At 43.7% G+C, this 15500-nt stretch overlaps 1 protein-coding gene across 2 annotated transcripts in view; it reads right to left on the bottom strand.

Moving 5' to 3' along the window:
- Positions 1–15500, bottom strand: part of LOC121286895 (short transient receptor potential channel 4-associated protein-like) — a 101157-nt gene that overhangs the window by 20112 nt on the left and 65545 nt on the right. For both annotated transcript variants that reach the window (XM_041204119.1, XM_041204118.1), the window contains exons 11-14: positions 5120–5178; positions 4230–4331; positions 1758–1841; positions 691–781 (exon numbers count right to left, since the gene is read on the bottom strand). In XM_041204119.1, the coding sequence (XP_041060053.1) occupies positions 691–781; positions 1758–1841; positions 4230–4331; positions 5120–5178 (336 nt within the window). The remainder of the gene's footprint in view (positions 1–690; positions 782–1757; positions 1842–4229; positions 4332–5119; positions 5179–15500) is intronic.

The following is a 15500-nucleotide window of genomic DNA, read 5'->3' on the forward strand; positions in this document are numbered from 1 at the left end:
AGCAAAATAAAATGTTGACATGTTAAAAATAAATGTATAATGATAAATGCCTGACCAACAGTCAGCAGCAGATGTACATGTTTTTGCAGGACAGGATTGAGATCTTCAGCCTCCAATTCACCTGACAGAATGCACCCAGCAGCTACACCACAATCACCTGCCCATCAGCAACGGCACCCCCCGCCCCCAATCCGTGGCAACACCACCAACACCCCCATCCAGTGGCAACACGCCCCTGCCACCCACATCCAGCAGCAACCCCTTACTTCCCCACTGACCCATTTTCACCCCATTCAGTGGTAAAAAACAGGCAAGTTTAAATCCAAACCTATTTCCAGTCCATAGGAATTAGAACATGTAGAGTTAAATTAGTCACATCTTGCAAGCAAACTGGAGCATGTAAGACTTTTTAAATTACTTGTTCATGGGATGTGGGTGTCACTGGCAAGGCCAGCATTTGCTGTCCATCCCTAATTGCCCTTGAACTGAGTGGCATGCTCGGCCATTTCAGAGAGCAATTAAGAGTCAACCACATTGCTGTAGGTCTGGAATCACACGTAGGCCAGACCAAGTAAGGACAGTGGATTTCCTTTCCTAAAGGGCATTAGGGAAATTCTTCTCACCCTCCACAAACAGCTGGCTTGCTTGACCATTTACACAATATTTCTCTTTGATTAAACACTGCCTTACCTCCAGTAGGCCACGTTTCAAAAGAAACATCTGGTCAGCATAGGAAGTCACTCCTCGTAGAAAACTCTCCACTGCTCTTGCTTGCCAGAATCTGCCAGGAATGAGACACAGGAATTATAGCAATAAGCTGCTTTAAATCCTTACCAATTGTCTGCCTTCCACTTCCTAAAGGTGGATTACCTACTCGGTATGGTTCCGCAGACACTACATGCCCTGCCAGTACTGGCCCATGTGACTAGTAATCATGTACACACTTTACTATCAGTTTAATTAATTAGGACACCATTGTTGCTCCTAAACCTTGAACTTGTAACATCACACTCACCTCAGCTATAATAAGCTAACTCAGCAAAATGCAGATCGAAGCCATCACTATTACATTCTACACAACTCATACTCACAACATCAACTCAGCTATTACGTAAGCTGCAGGCCAGTTCTTTAATGAATATTCTACAACAAACATAAAACATAGCCTTGATTCTCTAATGCAAATCCAACCGAAACTCCATGCTTAGTATGAACTGGAATTAAATTGATATTTTATCTATTGCATATGTATTAGCAACACATGCCACTTTAGGGTTGAAGTCCACTTATTTTGTATCAGTCTCTACTCCTGTAGCTGACTCTTATTTCAGATTGGGGTGGGGTGGGGGGGTTTACTCAGTATTAAGTATTATTAATACTAAAATATACATGTCATCCAGGAAAACTCAAAATTGATAGAGCTCTAGGTCTGAATATCCAAGGAGTGATTAAAGCAATGGAACTGGTGCCTATTAAAGAGTCAGGGATAGTCCCTCAAGACTGAAAGCTAGCTCGTGGCATTGCTATTTTCAAAGGAAAAAAGGGACAAATCAGAGACAGGGAACTACAGACCTATCAGCCTGGCATCCATTATTGGGAACAAGCTAAAAGGGATTGTAAGAAATTTTTTTTATTATCACTGGGAAAGGGTCTTTATAAAATCACTACATAGCTTCTGAAAAATTGACTTTCAGGGGTTGGGGGTGAGGTGGGGTGGGGAGGGGAAGCACGAAAAGATAGGGAAGAAACATGCCTACCTGAAAGAGGATTCAGCAGGTTCTTTCTTCATCACCTGTAATAACCTAGTCAGAAGTCCTTTCTTCCCATCACAAATCAGGGATCTTGGAAAGCAGAGAACCAGAGTTATAGTAGCATTAATGGATATGTTGTCTTACTCCAAGCACCATGAATGCTAATCTTCACAGACATAACAAGTAATATTCAGTTTACCTGTCAGTGTTGCCTGAATGATGCAGCTACAATACTCAGCAAGTGAGACACCAACCTGGGAAAGAGCAGTTTCTGATACTTTGCTGATCACACTTTCCATTATTGTGTATGTCTGACCTTGCAGCATTTGGGGCAAAGGTCCTGCATCTGAACAACAAGCCTTAATCCCAATTTGCTCAAGTATCTGCATTTACAACATTTTTTAAAATATTCATTCATGGGATGTGGCCATCGCTGACTAGGCAAGCATTTATTGCCCATCCCATTCAGAGGGCTTTTAAGAGTCAACCACATTGCTGTGGGCCTGGAGTCACATGTAGGCCAGACCAGGTAAGGACAGCACATTTCCTTCCCTGAACCATATGGGTTTTTACAACAATCAATGGTCACCATTAGACTTTTAATTCCAGATTAATTTCCACGTGCCATGGTTGGGTTTGAACCCGGGTCCCCAGAGCATTAGCCTGGATCTCTGGAACTATAGTCCAGCGACAATACCACCAACATCACCGCCTCCCCACATTATGACTCTACATACGTCACAGAATGTTACAGAACAGCAAGTTTAATAAAAGTTGGACCAGCTTCAAAATGAGAACACATGGGACTCAAAACCAGGGCTACGCAGACCATTTTTTGTGGGTTACTCTAACTAATCACTGGCAAACGTAACAACAACCATGACCAACCACCCTGCCAATTCCCAACATTGAATGGTTATGGCTGCCACATCAATTTGATACCTACACAATTTCTCCCTTCTACATCTCCCCCACACACCACCAAAGACACCAGTTGTTGGCAAAATTGTCCTCCCTATCGCAGCTCCTCCAATAGGGAGGCAGTTCATGCAGCTGCCGCCGCCTTTTGTACAGCTGAGTAGAAAGCAACAACTGTAATTTTACATCAAGGTGATCAAGCCAGAATATTATCTTAGGAATGGCATGTAAATTTTAATACCTCCTTCATATTTATCAGTCGGGCATTGAGTCAGTATGTGTTCCATAGTCTGTCGGCATCATATCAGTCGGGCATTGAGTCAGCATGTGTTCCATAGTCTGTCGGCATCATATCAGTCGGGCATTGAGTCAGCATGTGTTCCATAGTCTGTCGGCATCATATCAGTCGGGCATTGAGTCAGCATGTGTTCCATAGTCTGTCGACATCATATCAGTCGGGCATTGAGTCAGCATGTGTTCCATAGTCTGTCAGCATCATATCAGTCGGGCATTGAGTCAGCATGTGTTCCATAGTCTGTCGGCATCATATCAGTCAGGCATTGAGTCAGCATGTGTTCCATAGTCTGTTCTGGATGACCACAGCCGCACACAGGAGTGTTTTAAATTTTCTATTTGTGAATCAGGTATTTGCCATTGTGTTTGTATGGGTGTGGTTTAGGGATTTTTCCAAGCTTCTTCAGGGTCAATAACCGCATTGCCTGAGGTTGTGCGCATGGGTCCAAGTGGAAGATGGCAGCCTTCACATGGCCCACTCCGTTAAGTGAGAAATCACAACGAACGCCATGAACCCAGCGATCGAACATCAATCAACAACCTCCCGGCCTTCAGGGTGATAATTCAAGCGCGTGCAATTTATAGTAGGTCATGGATAAAACCCAGGTTTGGACCGAGTGGCAGATAACAGTCATGCCATTTAACAGAGATAATGACTAGCTTGAACAAGAGAAAGCCCATCTCATGACTTTTAATGACACATTATCATTGCCAAGTCAAATCAAATCAATATTTGGGAGGAAGAATCTTCTAATCAGATGAAGTGAACTGGCCATACCAACATCACAGAGCAAGGCTGAGGTTGGTGCTTTGACAAACAGTTCACCTACTAACTTCCAAATCCTCTTCACTGTCTTTACAAGGCTCAACTAAGGAACTTGGCAGAACTCTTACACAACAGATCTGAAGAGTCATACGGACTCGAAACGTTAACTCTGTTTTGCTCTTTCTCTCCACAGATGCTGTCAGACCTGAGTTTTTCCAGCATTTTTTGTTTCTGTTTCAGATTTCTAACATCTGCAGTATTTTGCCTTTACATTGACAGAACTCTTGTAGCTTGCCTGGATGGTGCACCACAACCCTCAGTAAACTAGACACCATCCTGGATAGAGAATTTAAACCAAATTGCATTTTTAGTTTAAAATTGGAGCATATTGTTCCACAGAATCAGTTATGGCAGCATTAATGGATGTCCCTTCCTATTTTAAGCACCATAATGGTTAATCTTTACATACATAACAAGTCAGCTCGGAATGGTCAGCTTACCTGTCAGTGTTGACAACTGCATCTACCTCAGGAATGTTAGCTTTGAGTGAGATTGCACTAAGTTCATTCAGTTCCTGGCTGTTCAATAAAAGATACCTATTCCTGAAAATCCAAAAACAACTGCGGTCACCTTCAAGAATCAAACTGCTCGGAATTTATATTATCTAATTTATTACAAAATGTGACATTAAGTTAGAAATCTGTGCTTGTCCAAAGGACTGGTGCTTTAATATGCCTCACTATTTTTACCACAAATTTTAGGTTTAATGTTCAGATAAGCCACAGAATTGGGAGGTTGATAGGAGTGCAAGTGCTCCTGGGAGACAAGGACAGAGGAGAAGTTGATGATAAAATAATTGCTGAGTTGGCTATGGCGAAATAAATATTTCACATTTCCAAAGTGGGCAATTGTTAAAACTAAATTAAAATAGATGGAGACAGACAGGAGTAAATATGTGATAATCTTGAGAAGCACCGCTAGCATTAGAATATAGAATAATAATTTGAAACTGTAAGCAAGCATCAATTTCTATAACCCCATTTGAAAATGTCCTGTGATATAAAAAGCCCATGCCTTATAACCAATGGACTTTCCCACAATCCTTGTTACTGAAACAATGTTATTATTAATGAAATCACAATCAATTCTGAGCGATGATGTGCTTGGTGCATTTTCCAGTGGCAAATTGCTGTGGGTTCTGATGATACACTTGGACAATGTGAGAATACAAACTAGGGCTGGATCAACCAACCTTTTTTTTCCTTCCATGGCCTGCAGTCGCTTTACATTTTCAAAGAAACCCAATTTTAGAAGTTTAGACATTGCAGTGAACCCCGATAAGTGATTATAGACATCATTACACAGTAAATGCTCCTTTCTAAATACTCACTCATGGTGATCACTGAAGCTCTGAAGTAACCTCAGGAATTGGATTTTCAGAGAAATCTCCTGTAGAGGAATGGCAAAAGCTTTAGGCAGAAAGCTGAAGGAAAAACATTAAAAGAATAGAGGATGCAGCAATTACATAATTAGGACCAAGTGCGTCCAGGTCTTAAAGAAAATGAGGCGGCATGACTGAGAGTGCAGGAAATCACAATGAATAGCTAAGACTCTAGCAACAGGGGACACTTACTGTAAAGCCAATGCTTCATCAGATTAAAAAGTATTTCTGGATATTAAATTAGCAAAATTTTCAAATCAGTTGAAAGCTTTCAGAACTAAAGCATCAGTGAAGCCCGCACTATCATGGATGCTAATCTTCAGGCAATTCAATTCATTCCACATGATATCAAGGGCTGAAGGCATTGGAGGCAGCAAAGGCTATGAGTCCTGACAACATCTGGCTGTAGTAGTTAAGTCTATGCTCCAGAACCAGCCAAGCCACTGGCCAAGCTGCTCCAGTACAGCTATAACAGAAATAAGTGTGCATTAAGATGTGAAAGGGAATGAGGAACTTAAAACAATTACAATCACCACGGAAAGGGTACTGAGAAAATTATTAGGACTCAAAGCTTTCAAGTCTACAGGCCCTAATGGATTTCATCCGAGGGTCTTAAAGAGGCTGCTGAGGTAGTAGATGCATTGGTTTTAATTTTCCAAAATTCCCTAGATTCTGTAAATGTCTGTAACTCCTCCATCCCAGAAAGGAGGGGATAGGAAACAGAAAACTAAAGCCAGTTAGATTAACAAAAACAGAATTACCTGGAAAAACTCAGCAGGTCTGGCAGCATCGGCGGAGAAGAAAAGAGTTGACGTTTCAAGAGCAGTTAGATTAACATCTGTTACAGGGAAAATTTTGGAATCTATTATTAGAGGGTATGCCCAGTGCCAGGGTGAGGGACATCTCTGACCGGCTTGAAAGGATATTGGAGAGGGATGGGGAGGATCCAGTTGTTGTGGTCCACGTCAGTACAAATAACATAGGTAAGACTAGGAAAGAGGACCTGTTTGGGGATTATCAGGAACTAGGAACTAAATTAAAGAACAGGTCCTCAAGGGTTATAATCTCTGGATTACTGCCCGAGCCACGTGCAAATTGGCATAGGGACGTGAGAATAAGGGAAGTAAACACGTGGCTAAAGGAGTGGTGCGGGCAAGAGGGGTTCCATTTCATGGGGCACTGGCATCAGTATTGGAACAGGAGGGATCTGTACCGTTGGGACGGTCTCCACCTGAACTGATCTGGGACCAATGTTCTAGCGAAAAGGGTAAACAGGGTGGTCAATAGGACTTTAAACTAGAAAGTGGGGGGGCAGGGAAGAGTAAAACTCCAAGGAATATGACTAATGGGAAACAAAGCAGCAGGTTAGCGTGTGGGGGGGGTGGATTCAACTTCATGGAAAAGAAGTAAAAACTGAAAAGGAGGGCCCAGGAGAGGCTATTAACGTCCCCAGAACACAAAATAGGACAGAGTGTTTGGAAAGGGTTAGGAATCTAACTTCAAGCACATCAGATAAAGGAACGACAATGAGAAAGGGGACGGGAAATACAGGACTGAAGGTGTTGTATCTGAATGCACGCAGTATACAAAATAAGGTAAATGAGCTTGTGGCGCAGATTGAAATTGGCAGGTATGATGTGGTGGGCATTATAGAGACATGGCTGCAAGGGGATCAGGACTGGGAGCTAAATATCCAAGAATATACATCCTATCGAAAAGATAGGCAGATTGGCGGAGGGGGTGGGGTTGCTTTGTTAGTAACAAATGAAATTAAATCGATAGCAAGAAATGACGTAGGGTCAGATGATGTAGAATCTGTGTGGGTAGAGTTGAGGAACCGCAAAGGCAAAAAAAGCATAATGGGAGTTATGTTAAGGCTTCCGAACAGTAGTCAGGATGTGGAGCACAAGATACACCAGGAGATAGAAAAGGTGTGTAAGAAAGGCAAGGGTTACAGTGATCATGGGGGATATCAATTTGCAGGTAGACTGGGAAAATCAGGTTGGTTGTGGATCCCAAGAAAAGGAATTTGTGGAATGTCTACGAGATGGCCTTTTGGAGCAGCTTGTGGTGGAGCCACTAGAGAACAGGCAATTCTAGATTTAGTGATGTGTAATGAGGCAAATTTGATAAGGGAGCTTAAAGTGAAGGAACCCTTCAAAGGAAGTGACCATAATATAGAATTTACCCTGCAATTTGAGAGGAAAAAGCTGGAATCAGATGTAACAGTATTAAAGTTGAATAAAGGCAACTACAGAGGCATGAGGGAGGAGTGGCCAGAATTGACTGGGAGATGAACCTAGCAGGAAAGACAATGGAACAGCAATGGCAGGAGTTTCTGGGAGTAATTTGGGAGACACAGCAAAAATTCATCCCTGGGAAGAACGTGCATACTAAAGGGAGGACGAGGCAACCATGGTTGACAAGGGAAGTCAGGGACAGCATAAAAGCTAAAGAGAAAGCATACAATGCGGCGAAGAGCAGTGGGAAACCGGGGGATTGGGAAGCCTACAAAGACCAACAGAGGACAACTAAAAAAGAAATAAGGAGGGAGAAAATTAAATATGAGGGTAAACTAGCCAGTAATATAAAAGAAGATTGCAAGAGTTATTTTAGATATATAAAGGGTAAGAGAGAGGCAAAAGTGGACATTGGGCCGCTGGAAAATGACACTGGAGAAGTAGTAGTGTGGAACAAAGAAATGGCGGAGGAACTGAATAGGTACTTTGCGTCAGTCTTCATAGTAGAAGACATGAGTGACATCCCCAAAGTTCAAGAGAGTCGGGGGCAGAGGTGAGTATGGTGGCCATTACCAAGGAGAAGGTGCTAGGAAAACTGAAAGGTCTGAAGGTGGATATATCACCTGGACCAGATGGATTACACCCCAGAGTTTTGAAAGAGATAGCTGAAGAGATAGTGGAGGCGTTAGTGGCAATCTTTCAGGAATCACTGGAGTCAGGGAGGATCCCAGAGGACTGGAAAATCACTAATGTAACCCCCTGTTTAAGAAGGCAGTGAGGCAAAAGATGGGAAATTACAGGCCGATTAGCCTGACCTCGGTCGTTGGTAAGAGTTGAGAGTCAATTATTAAGGATGAGATTTCAGAATACTTGGAAGTGCATGGTAAAATTGGGCAAAGTCAGCATGGTTTTATCAAGGGGAGGTCATGCCTGACAAATCTGTTAGAATTCTTTGAGGAGGTAACGAGTAGGTTAGACAAAAGGAGAGCCAGTGGATGTTATCTACTTCGACTTCCAGAAGACCTTTGACAAGGTGCCGCACAGGAGGCTGCTCAGTAAGATAAGAGCCCATGGTGTTAGAGGCAAGGTACTAGCATGGATAGAAGATTGGCTGCCTGGCAGGAGGCAGAGAGTGGGAATAAGGGGGTCCTTCTCAGGATGGCGGCCAGTGACTAGTGGAGTTCCGCAGGGGTCAGTGTTGGGACCACAACTTTTCACTTTATACATTAATGATCTAGATGAAGGAACTGAGGGCATCCTGACTAAGTTGGCAGATGATACAAAGATAGGTGGAGGGACAGGTAGTATTGAGGAGGCAGGGAGGCTGCAGAAGGATTTGGACAGGTTAGGAGAATGAGCAAAGAAGTGGCATATGGAATACAACGTGGGGAAGTGCATGTGAGGTCATGCACTTTGGTAGGAAGAAGAGGCATAGACTATTTTCTAAATGGGGAGAGAATTCAGAAGTCTGGAGTGCAAAGGGACTTGGGAGTCCTGGTCCAGGATTCTCTTAAGGTTAACTTGCAGGTTGAGTCGGTAATTAGGAAGGCAAATGCAACATTGGCATTTATTTCGAGAGGACTAGAATACAAAAGCAGGGATGTACTGCTGAGGCTTTATAAGGCTCTGGTCAGACCACATTTAGAATATTGTGAGCAATTTTGGGCCCCATATCTCAGGAAGGATGTGCTGGCCCTGGAGAGGGTCCAGAGGAGGTTCATGAGAATGATTCCAGGAATGAAAGGCTTAACATATGAGGAACGTTTGAGGACTCTGGGTCTATACTCGATGGAGTTTAGAAGGATGAGGGGGGATCTGATTGAAACTTACAGAATACTGAAAGGCCTGGATAGAGTGGACGTGGGGAAGATATTTCCATTAGCAGGAGAGACTAGGACCCGAGGGCACAGCCTCAGAGTAAAGGGAAGACCTTTTAGAATAGAGATGAAGAGAAACTTCTTTAGCCACAGAGTGGAATTCATTGCCACAGAAGGCTGTGGAGGCCAGGTCATTGAGTGTATTTAAGACCGAGATATATAGGTTCTTGATTGGTAAGGGGATCAAAGGTTACGGGGAGAAGGCGGGAGAAAGGGGTTGAGAAACTTATCAGCCATGATTGAATGGCAGAGCAGACTTGATGGGCCGAATGGCCTAATTTCTGCTCCTATGTCTTATGGTATAACAGGGCACTTAATACAAATGAGGGAGTTACAAGCAACATGGATAAAGGGGAACTGGTGGACGTGATGTACTTAGATTTCCAGAAGGCATTTGGTAAGGTGCCACATCAAAAAGTTACTACACAAAATAAAAACTCAGTGTAGAAGTTAACATGTTAACATGGATAGAGATTGTTTCCTGTTAGCTAACCAGTAGGCAAAAAAATGATTCGTCTTGGCAAGATGTGATAAGCCGAGTGCCATAGGGATCAGTGTTGGGGTCTAAACTATTTACAATCTATATCAACGACTTGGATGAAGGGACGAAGCGTATGGTTGCTAAATTTAATGATACAAAGATAGATAGGAAAGTAAGTTGTGAAGAGGATATAAGGAGTCTGCAAAGGGGCATCGGTTAAGTGAGTGGACAAAAATTTGAAAAATGGAGCATAATGTGGGAAAATGTGAACTTGTCCACTTTGGCAAGAAGAACAGAAAAGTAGTATAATACTTAAATTGAGATTACAGAACTCTGCAGTACAGAAGGATCTGGATGCCCTGGTACTTGAATCACAAAGTTAGCATGCTCGTACAGCAAGTGATTAGGAAGACAAATGGAATGTTGTCATTTGTTGTAAGGAGAATGGAATAAAAAAGTAGGGAAGTTTTGCCACAATTGTACAGAACATTAGTGAGTAGACATCTAGAGTGCTGTGTACAGTTTTGGTCTCCTTTTTTAAGGATGGACATAATTGCATTAGAAGCAGTTCAAAGAAGGTTCACTCCACTGATTGCTGGGATGAAGGGGTTATTTTCTGTGGAAAGCTTGGACATGCTGGGCCTGCATCCATTAGAGTTAGAAGAATGAGAATTGATCCTATTGAAATACAAGGTCCTGAGGGGACTTGACAGGGTAGATATTGAAAGGATGTTTCTCCTTGTGGGAGAGACTAGAACTAGGGGATACAGTTTAAAAATAAGAGGTCTCCCATTTAAGATAGAAAAAAGGAAAATTTTCTCTGAGGGCCAAGAGTCTGTGGAACTCTTCTGCAGAGAGGGGTGGAGGCAGTGTTATTGAATATTTTTAAGGCAGAACTAGATAGATTCCTGATAGAGTCAGAGTATCGGGTAGCGGCAGGAAAATAGACTTGAGGCCACAATCAGATCAGTCTTGATCTTATTGAAGGGTGGAATAGGCTCAAGAAATTGAATGACCTACTCCTAATTCATATGTAACAAGAATTTTGTTATTTTTAATATTCTTTCATGGGATGTGAGCGCCATTTACTGTGTTTCCTCAATTGAGGTGGTGGTGGTGAGCCACCTTGAATTCATTGCAGTCCATCTGGTGTAGATGCACCCAATGTTTGATACATAATGCTTATGCATAAACCTTGCAAATTTTAGTAAAATCTCAAGTATAATTGGATGAATTATCCATGTTATGATCAACATATTAAGCCTCAACTCCAAAGCTCGAATTCACTCTTCCTCCAGATTCTATTTTTTTATTCATTCACAGGATGGGGGCTTCGCTGGCTGGGCCAGCATTTATTGCCCATCCCTACTTGCACTTGAAGGTGGTATTGAGCTGCCTTCTTGAACCGCTGCAGTCCATGTGGTGTAGGTACACCCACAGTGCTGTTAAGAAGGGAGTTCCAGGATTTTGAACCAGTGACAGTGAAGGAATGGCGATATATTTCCAAGTCAGGATGGTGAGTGACTTGGAGGGGAACTTTCAGGCGATGGTGTTCCCATCTATCTGCTGCCCTTGTCCTTCTAGATGGTAGTGGTCGTGGGTTTGGAAGGTGCTGTTGAAGAAGCCTTGGTAAATTCCTGCAGTGCATCTTGTAGATGGTACACACTGCTGCTACTGTGTGTCAGTGGTGGAGGGAACGTTTGTGGATGCGGTGCCAATCAAGTGGACTGCTTTGTCCTGAATGGTGTCAAGCTTCTTAAGTGCTGTGGGAGCTGCACTCATCCAGACAAGTGGGGAGTATTCTATCACACTCCTGACTTCTGCCTTGTAGATGGTAAACAGGCTTTGGGGAGTCAGGTGGTGAGTTATTCGTCACAGGATTCCTAGCCTCTGACCTGCTCTTGTAGCCACAGTATTTATATGGCTAGTCCAGCTCTGTTTCTGGTCAATGGTAACCACCAGGATGTTGATAGTGGGGGGTTTAGTGATGGTAATGCCATTGAATGTCAAGGGGCAATGGCTGGATTCTCTCTTGTTGGAGGTGCTCATGCCTGACACTTGTGTGGCACGCAAGTTACTTGCCATTTGTCAGCCCAAGCCTGGATATTGTTCAGGTCTTGCTGCATTTGGGCACGGACTGCTTTAGTATCTGCGGAGTCGTGAATGGTGCTGAACATTGTGCAATCATCAGCGAACATCCCCACTTCTGATCCTATGATGGAAGGAAGGTCATTAGTGAAGCAGCTGAAGATGGTTGGGCTGAATTCACTACCCTGAGGAACTCCTGCAGTGATGTCCTGGAACTGAGATGACTGACCTCCAACAACCACAACCATCTTCCTTTGTGCTAGGTATGACTCCAACCTGCAGAGGGTTTTCCCAATTCCCACTGATTCCAGTTTTGCTAGGGCTTCTTGATGTCACATTGTCAAATGCTGCCCTGATGTCAAGGGCAATCACTCTCACCACACCTCAGGAGCTCAGCACTTCTATCCATGTTTCAACCAGGGCTGTAATGGGGTCAGGAGCTGAGGGGCCCTGGTAGAACCCAAGCTGGGCATTAGTGAGCAGGTTATTGTTAAGCAATTGCAGCTCGATAGCACAGTTGATGACCCCTTCCGTTACTTTACTGATGATCGAGAGTAGACTGATGGGGCAGTAATTGGTCTGGTTGGATTTGTCCTGCTTTGTGTACAGGATATACCTGGGTAGATACCAGTGCTGTAGCTGTACTCGAACAGCTTGGCTAGGGGGCGCAGCAAGTTCTGGAGTACAAGTCTTCAGTACTATTGCCGGAATATTGTCAGGGTCTATAGCCTCTGCAATATCCAGTGTCTTCAGCCGTTTCTTAATATCACGTGGAGTGAATCGAATTGGCTGAAGTCTGGCATCTGTGATGCTAGGGACCTCCGGAAGAGTCCGAGATGGATCATCAATTCGGCATTTCTGGCTGAAGATGCCTAATCTTCTAAAGCAAATGCCTTATCTTTTGCACTGATGTGCTGGGCTCCTCCATCATTGAGGATGGAGATATTTGTAGAGCCTCATCCTCCAGTGAGTTGTTTAATTGTCCACCACTATTCACGACTGTATGTGGCTGGACTGCAGAGCTTAGATCTGATCTGTCGGTTGTGGGATCACTATCACTTGCTGCTTATGCTGCTTGGCACACAAGTAGTCGGTGTTATAATTTCACCAGGTTGACACCTCATTTTTAAGTATGCCTGGTGCTGCTCCTAGCATGCCCTCCTGCACTCTTCATTGAACCAGGGTTGATCCCCTGGCTTGATGATAATGGTAGAGTGGGGGATATGCCAGAGCATGAGGTTACAGATTGTGTTCGAGTACAGTTCTGCTGCTGCTGATGGCCCAAATACAATACGTATTTGTGGGGGTTATAAATTGACTGTAGATAAGGCAACACAACTAGACAAGTACCCCATTCCAGGACAGACAACCTATATGCAAAGCTGGCTGGAGGCAAGTCCTATACAGAGTTGGATATGAGCCACACCTACAGATGGGTCTGTTCAAAATCTTTAGCATGGTGGTAGTGTCACACAACACGATGGAGGGTATCCTCAATGTGAAGGCGGGTCTTCGTCTCCACAATGACTGTGTGGCGGTCACTCCTACTGATACTGTCATGGACAGATGCATCTGTGGCAGGCAGGTTGGTGAGGATGAGGTCAAGTATATTTTTCCTGTGTTGGTTCCCTCATCACCTGATGCAGTCCCAGTTTAGCAGCTATGTCCTTTAAGACTCAGCCAGCTTGGTCAGTAATGGCACTACCGAGCTAGTCGTGGCGATGGACACAGAATATACTCTGGATGGAGGACTTCAGTGTCCTTGCCACTCTCAGCACTTCCTCCAAGTGGTGTTCAACATGGAGGAGCACTGATTTATCAGCTGAGGGAGGCCAGTAATCAGCAGGAGGTTTCCTTGCCCCTGTTTGACCTGATGCCATGATACTTCATGGGGTCCGGAGTCAATGTTGGGGACTCCCAGGGCAACTCCCTCCCGACTGTATACCACTGTGCCAGCACCTCTGCTGGGCCTGTCCTGCCCACAGGGCAGGGCATATCCAAGGATGGTGATGGTGGTGTCTGGGACATTATCTGTAAGGTATGATTCCGTGAGGATAACTATGTCAGGCTGTTGCTTGACTAGTCATGAGATAGCTCTCCTAATTTTGGCACTAGCCCCCAGATGTTAATAAGGAGGACATTGCGGAGTTTGCCGTTGTCTTTTCCAGTGCCCAGGTCAATGCTGGGTGGTCCGTCCGGTTTCATTCCTTTTTTGTGACTTTCTAGCAGTTTGTTACAACTGAGTGGCTTGCTAGGGCATTTCAGGGGGCAGTTAAAAGTCAACCACATTGCTGTGGGTCTGGAGTCACATGTAGGCCAGACCAGGCAAGGACAGCAGATTTGATGACATTAGTGAACCAGATGGGTTTTTACAACAATTGTTTCCTGGTCATCATTAGACTTTTAATTCCATCATCTGCTGTGGCAGGATTCGAACCCAGGTCCCTGGATTACTAGCCCAGCGACAATATCACTACGCCATCGCCTCCCCCTTCTGTGCTTCCAACTATGTGTTTGGAGTCTGCACTATTTGAAACACAGTGAACCAGCTGCCAGAACACAGCCCTCAACCAAATAGCAGAGAAAGGAAATTATACAAAAGCAAAATACCACAGATTCAGGAAATCAGAAATATAAACAGGAAATGCTGGAAATACTCAGCAGGCCAGGCAACACCTGTGGAGCGAGAAACAGATTTAACATTTCAGGCTGATAACCTTTCATCAGAACTGGATTCAAAACAGGTTCTGACCTGCTGAGTATTTCGAGCACTTTGTTTTAGACAAGGGAAAGTAATTTAATTCTAAAATAAGGAAAAAAAATTCTGGCTGAGCACACAAGACTTATTTTCGTAGCACTGCAAGAGAAAGACACTGACTAAATATCTGCTGAAGAAATGAGCTATACTGCAGATCTCTACTAACTGATAATGGGGATTGTGATGTTGCTAAACCCAGAATTAAGGCAGCAGAACTACAAAAGGTAATCATCCAAGGAGCCCTAGTGTGAGGATTTCAGAGTCTGCCCTGCAAGTTTCACTAGCATGCATTTTCTCTCTTACATGCAATTATACATCTGAGTTTTGTAAATTTCCAATAGCGTTCTTACCATTAGTGCTATTGGAATGCTGTAATTCATGTCCAGTGTGATCAGGAACCAAATTAAAATAGACAACAATGGGATTCAATGTTTCAATTAGAGTTCTGGTTTCAGAATCTGGGTCTGCCCAATTCCAATGTACAAAAATGCACCTGGAAATCTGGATCAGTTGAGGCTATAATCGACATAGGCAGATGCTACCGCCAATCCTGAGTCTGTTGGTGCTGGTCTAGATTAAAAGTATTGTTGCTACATATCAGAATATTACTTTGGTTTAACTTTGAAACTGCTCCAACCAGGGGTATAACCAGGAGACATTGGGTCAAGTCTGTAAGGAGAGTTGGGGAGAGTGTGGGGAAAGAAGGGTGGTGAGGCCTGCTACATGGAACGGTGCACTGCAGGGATTACTGGGCTGGTTCCAGCTGTGAACTAACAGTGGGCAGTTAAACACATCGGTGGAGAAACCCTTCAGCCATGGATTGGGCTGGAATCATCAAAAATTCTTGATCTAGAATGCATCCAAGGCACCTCTAGTGTCAAGACAT

Source organism: Carcharodon carcharias, chromosome 14 (assembly GCF_017639515.1).
Source record: "Carcharodon carcharias isolate sCarCar2 chromosome 14, sCarCar2.pri, whole genome shotgun sequence".
NCBI lineage: Eukaryota > Metazoa > Chordata > Chondrichthyes > Lamniformes > Lamnidae > Carcharodon > Carcharodon carcharias.